Source organism: Lolium rigidum, chromosome 7 (genome assembly GCF_022539505.1).
Source record: "Lolium rigidum isolate FL_2022 chromosome 7, APGP_CSIRO_Lrig_0.1, whole genome shotgun sequence".
Taxonomy (NCBI): domain Eukaryota; kingdom Viridiplantae; phylum Streptophyta; class Magnoliopsida; order Poales; family Poaceae; genus Lolium; species Lolium rigidum.
Window position 1 is genome coordinate 20,159,059 of NC_061514.1, and position 5,332 is coordinate 20,164,390.

Here is a 5,332-nt window from a genome sequence, read left to right on the forward strand (position 1 = left end):
TATTACTACCGGCATGCAAATAAGATTCCATAGGTTTTTAATTTTCGCATCAAACCATCCATGTCTTAAATCAGGAAATAGAATAAGAAGCTCATTGTTGTTCATTATGCCAAACTAGTGTAATCAAGAAACAAAAAGATGCAATTGCGGGATCTAAAGGAAATAGATTCGAGTACTTACAACGGTGAAAATAGCTTAGTAGCCGAGATCCGGAGTGTGAGTACCTTTTACCTTTCCTCCCCGGCAACGGCGCCGGAAAATAGCTTGATGTCTACGGGAGCTTCTATTCTTGTAGACGAGTGTTGGGCCTCCAAGAGCAGAGGTTTGTAGAACAACGGCAAGTTTCCCTTAAGTGAATCACCCAAGGTTTATCGAACTCGGGGAGGAAGAGGTCAAAGATATCCCTCTCATGCAACCCTGCAACCACAAAGCAAGAAGTCTCTTGTGTCCCCAACACACCTAAGAGGTGCACTAGTTCGGCGAAGAGATAGTGAAATACAGGTGGTATGAATGAATATGAGCAGTAGTAATGGCGCCAGAAAATAGCTTGCTGGCGTGTAGTTGATGGTGGTAATATGGTAGCAGTAGTAACGCAGTAAAACAGTAAACAAGCAGCGATAGCGATATTTAGGAACAAGGCCTAGGGATTAGACTTTCACTAGTGGACACTCTCAACATTGATCACATAACGGAATAGATAAATGCATACTCTACACTCTTTTGTTGGATGATGAACACATTGCGTAGGATTACACGAACCCTCAATGCCGGAGTTAACAAGCTCCACAATTCAATGTTCATATTTAAATAACCTTAGAGTGCATGAAAGATCAACACGACTAAACCAAGTACTAACACGAGCATGCACACCTTGTCACCTTCACGCTATGTAGGAGGAATAGATCACATCAATACTATCATAGCAATAGTTAACTTCACAATCTACAAGAGATCATGATCATAGCATACGCCAAGTACTAACACGGATGCACACACCTGTCACCATTACACCGTGCGGGAGGAATAAAACTACTTTAATAACATCACTAGAGTAGCACATAGATAAATTGTGATACAAAACACATTGCAATCATAAAGAGATATAAATAAGCACTTCACTACGCCATTCATAACGGTGAATAAGTATTCCGTGAAATATAGCCTAAGAGACCCACACGGTGCACACACTCGTCACCTTTACACACGTGGGACAAGGAGTCTCCGGAGATCACATAAGTAAAATTCACTTGACTAGCATAATGACATCTAGATTACAAGCATCATCATATGAATCTCAATCATGTAAAGCAGCTCATGAGATTATTGTATTGAAGCACATAGAAGAGAGATTAACCACATAGCTACCGGTACAGCCCCTAGCGTCGATGGAGAACTACTCCCTCCTCATGGGAGACAGCAACGTTGATGGAGATGGCGGTGGTGTCGATGGAGGAGCCTTCCGGGGGCACTTCCCCGCTCCGGCAGGGTGCCGGAACAGAGACTCCTGTCCCCCAGATCTTGGCTTCGCGATGGCGGCGGCTCTGGAAGGTTTATCGTACCGTGGCTTTTTCGTATCGAGGTTTTAGGTCTGGGACCTTTATATAGGCGAAGAGGCGGAGTCGGAGGGGCGACGAGGCGGCGACACCATAGGGTGGCGCGGGCCACACCCAGGCCGCGCCGGCCTATGGTCTGGTGGGCCTGTGGCCCCCCTCTGGTCCTTCCCGGGTGTTCTGGAAGCTTCGTGGAAAAATAGGAACCTAGGTCTTGATTTCGTCCGATTCCGAGAATATTTCCTTACTAGGATTTTAGGACAACAGTGACATGAAATCGCAATCAAGGTTGTAAAAGAAGAAAAACTGGAATCACGTGTATGAGCCATGTGGTGTTGTGCTTTGTTTACTCACCCTCGTGCTCCCATTTTTTTAACCGCGCTCAACCACGCCTCTGGCTGCATCTTTTTCCATGGTCCTCGGGGCAGGCAGAGTGAGGGAGAAATGCAGCAGAAAGCTTTGCGTTGCGTCGCGCGCAACATAATCCTCCTCCTCCTCCTCTCTTCCGCCACCACCACCACCAGAGAGAGAGGGAGAGCGACCTCCGCTGCCTTTTTTGCCTCGTCTTCTCTTCTCTTGTGCTCTCTCCTATCCTAGGTTAGGAGGAGCGGCTTTTCAAAGGAGGGAGCAAAAGAGAAAGTACTTGCATACCACAACAAGCCAACACGCTGCTTGCTGCCTGCTGCTGCCTTTCCCTCTCCTCTCTCTCTTCCCCCTCCCTCTCTTGTTATCTTCAGTGGAGCCAGAAGAGGTGGGGGGACGACCGAGACACCGGACAGGCCAAGAACCGGAGGAGGAAGGCGGCAGCTCGCTAGCCAGCCATGTGGGATCTCAATGACTCGCCGGCCGCCGACGCGCCGCACGCGCCGCCGCTCTCCCCGTCCGTCGACGACTCCGGCGCCTCCTCATCCTCCGCCGCCGCGGTCGTCGACATACCCGACGACGGCGACGATGCCTCCGCCGCTGCAGCCGCGGAAGAGCCCATGTTCACCCGCCAGTTCTTCCCCCCGGCCGTCCCCGGCGACCCCGCCCCGGCCAACGGCCGCGCCGCCTGGCTCCGCCTCGCCGGCGCTCCCCCACCCGCCGCGGCCGCCGCTTCTGCGGCAGCACCCGGTGCCGGCGCAGGACCCGGCGCCGCGGCATCAGCAGCAAACAAGAAGAGCCGGCGCGGGCCGAGGTCCCGCAGCTCGCAGTACCGCGGCGTCACCTTCTACCGCCGGACGGGCCGCTGGGAGTCGCACATATGGTAACTTCCGTTGCCCCTGTTCCTTCCCTCCCGTTCCCTTTCCTTTCTCGACAAGAGCGAGCGAGCGAGCGAGCGCTGCGGAACGGATGGGTTTGGTATCGGATTCGTCTTGTTTTGGGCATTCCATGCCTCTGCTGCTTTTGTCTTTCATAGCAACATCTTATCAAACTTATTCCTCCTGTTTTCTCTCTCTTCCTCTCTCTCTTCTCCTCTGCTCTCTTCTCACGCGCGCGCACTACTCTGTTCTCTTCTCTCTCTCACATCCTCACTTTTACGCAATGCAGGGATTGTGGCAAGCAGGTCTATTTGGGTAAGTTTTCTTCCTCTCCATCTTGTCCATATGCCCATACTTGGCGACCTCAATCGCCAATCGCAGGCCGTCGGCGTCTATTCTAGTATTCTTGATTGATTCATCCGACTCACAATGCATTGTACCTGCAGGAGGATTTGACACTGCTCATGCGGCGGCCAGGTAAAGATTGCATTTTTCACTTCGCCACCAATCGGATTATTCATAGCTCTGCCAAAAAAATCAGTTCTTTTCTCATTTCTTTGCCGTCCTTAACCGCAGGGCGTACGATCGGGCGGCGATCAAGTTCCGCGGCATGGAGGCCGACATCAATTTCAGCCTCGAGGACTACGAGGACATCAAGCAGGTGACTGAACGATCGTTCCCGTTCCCTAAAGAGTGTTTCTTGTTTGTGGAATCAACTCCTAACATGCTTGTCGCAGATGGGCAATCTGACCAAGGAGGAGTTCGTCCACGTGCTCCGGCGCCAGAGCACCGGCTTCCCGCGCGGCAGCTCCAAGTACAGGGGAGTCACCCTCCACAAGTGCGGCAGATGGGAGGCCAGGATGGGCCAGTTCCTCGGCAAGAAGTACGTACCATCACTCCCTCCCTCCTCCTCCAATCGCTTGGATTCAAACGCTCTTCTGCTTCCTTGCTCCTGTCGTTGCTCTCAAATTGGCATCTCTTCTCTGCACTCTCACTAATGAAACAACTCGCGCAGGTACGTCTACTTGGGCCTGTTCGATACCGAGGAGGAAGCCGCCAGGTAGTAAAACTCGAAAATTTCATTATTGGACCCCATGCTGTGCTGTGCTGTGCGACCATTGTTGCTATTACCTCTGCTGCTGGGGTTGGGCGGTGAACTGATTGATGTCTCGTGTCTCTGGACATTGTCGGCCAGGTCCTACGACCGCGCTGCCATCAAGTGCAACGGCAAGGACGCCGTCACAAACTTCGATCCCAGCACTTACGCAGAGGAGTTCGAGCTGCCCCCGGGTTAGTTACACTTACAGTTCACTTCAGTTCAGTAGTTAGTTAGTGGATGTCTCTTAATTACGCACCGCGCAGAGGAGTACTTTAGCAGAAAGGAAGGATTATGTATTCGTCCTGCTGTTCATCACTGATCATGGAACGGCGATGTGTCACCATATATGCAGCTGCTTCGACAGGCGATGACGGCGAGCAGAACCTGGACCTGTCGCTGGGGAGCTCGGCGGGCTCCAACAAACGGGGCAGCCTCGACGGCGACGACGACGGCACGGCGGGGTCCGACCAGCGCGTCCCCATGGCATTCGAGCTCGACTGGCAGACGGCGGCACGGAGCACCAAGGCCAAGGTACACTAGCAGCTCCCAACTTGGCCTCGCTACCTGTGCTGCTGCGTCAACTGTAGTTTATAGCAGGGTGGTGTTGGAAAGCTAACACTGCTTAATTTACTCTGCAGTTCGACCAAAACTTGACGCATCACCAGATGCCCCCTCCCGTCCTGCAGGCCTCCCACCTGCCGTTCAGCCCCAGGCATCCCCAAGTGGGTACTTTCGCCATGCCATTTTCGAGGGAATTTTCTCGAATTAGCAGCCTGTTCTTGGTAGGCGCGACTTAACACTGACCTGTCTGGTGCAAAACTGTGTGTGGCAGTTCGCGAGCAACGGCGATCCGGGGACAGCGGGAGGCCTGTCGCTGACGGTCGGTGGCGCGAGCGGCGGAGGCGGCGGGCACTGGCCGCCTCAGCAGTACCACCACCAGCAGCAGCAGCAACAGAGGCTGCACTACGGTGGCTGGGGCAACGGCGCGCCGCCCGGCACGAGCTGGCCGCTGCCGCCTCAACCGCACCTGCCGACGGCGCCACCGTCCAACGCTGCCGTCGCCGCCGCGGCAGCTGCAGCATCATCACGATTCCCACCCTACGTCGCTACGCAAGCCCACAGCTGGCTGCAGAAGAACGGGTTCCACTCCCTGGCAAGACCCACCTAGGTAGAGGCGATCGAGAACACCATGGCGACCCACGATCGATCGTTTCAGAGGTTTGTGTTCCATTGAACAAGCCAGGGAAATTAGTTAAGCGAGAGGGGTTTAATTTCCTCAGCCCCGCAACCGATCATCAACCATCACCAGTACAAGACCAACTGAATCAATTACTGGATGCTATTCTTTTCTACGTTTCCTGTTCTCAGTTTTTTTCTTTTCTCCATTGGGTGAGCGAGATGGATTTGAGCACGGATGGGCAATGTAAATGAGGTAGAGATTG

At 53.3% G+C, this 5,332-nt stretch overlaps 1 protein-coding gene across 1 annotated transcript; it reads left to right on the forward strand.

Moving 5' to 3' along the window:
- Nucleotides 1-2,251: 2,251 nt before the first annotated feature.
- On the forward strand, nucleotides 2,252-5,058 carry LOC124673779 (APETALA2-like protein 5). The gene is made up of 10 exons (XM_047209818.1): nucleotides 2,252-2,796; nucleotides 3,081-3,106; nucleotides 3,238-3,268; nucleotides 3,368-3,452; nucleotides 3,529-3,674; nucleotides 3,807-3,851; nucleotides 3,987-4,081; nucleotides 4,243-4,421; nucleotides 4,529-4,612; nucleotides 4,723-5,058. Exons 1-10 carry the CDS (start codon nucleotides 2,372-2,374, stop codon nucleotides 5,056-5,058), a joined length of 1,452 nt encoding a protein of 483 aa, XP_047065774.1. The 5' UTR covers nucleotides 2,252-2,371.
- The last annotated feature ends 274 nt before the right edge of the window (nucleotides 5,059-5,332 follow it).

Bases quoted from the DNA above. Each gene is read 5' to 3' on its own strand.
- LOC124673779 (XM_047209818.1), top strand. From the start codon at position 2,372: ATGTGGGATCTCAATGACTCGCCGGCCGCCGACGCGCCGCACGCGCCG. The intron at 3,453-3,528 runs GTGACTGAACGA...TGCTTGTCGCAG, and splicing joins ACTACGAGGACATCAAGCAG to ATGGGCAATCTGACCAAGGA. The intron at 4,422-4,528 runs GTACACTAGCAG...TTTACTCTGCAG, and splicing joins CACGGAGCACCAAGGCCAAG to TTCGACCAAAACTTGACGCA.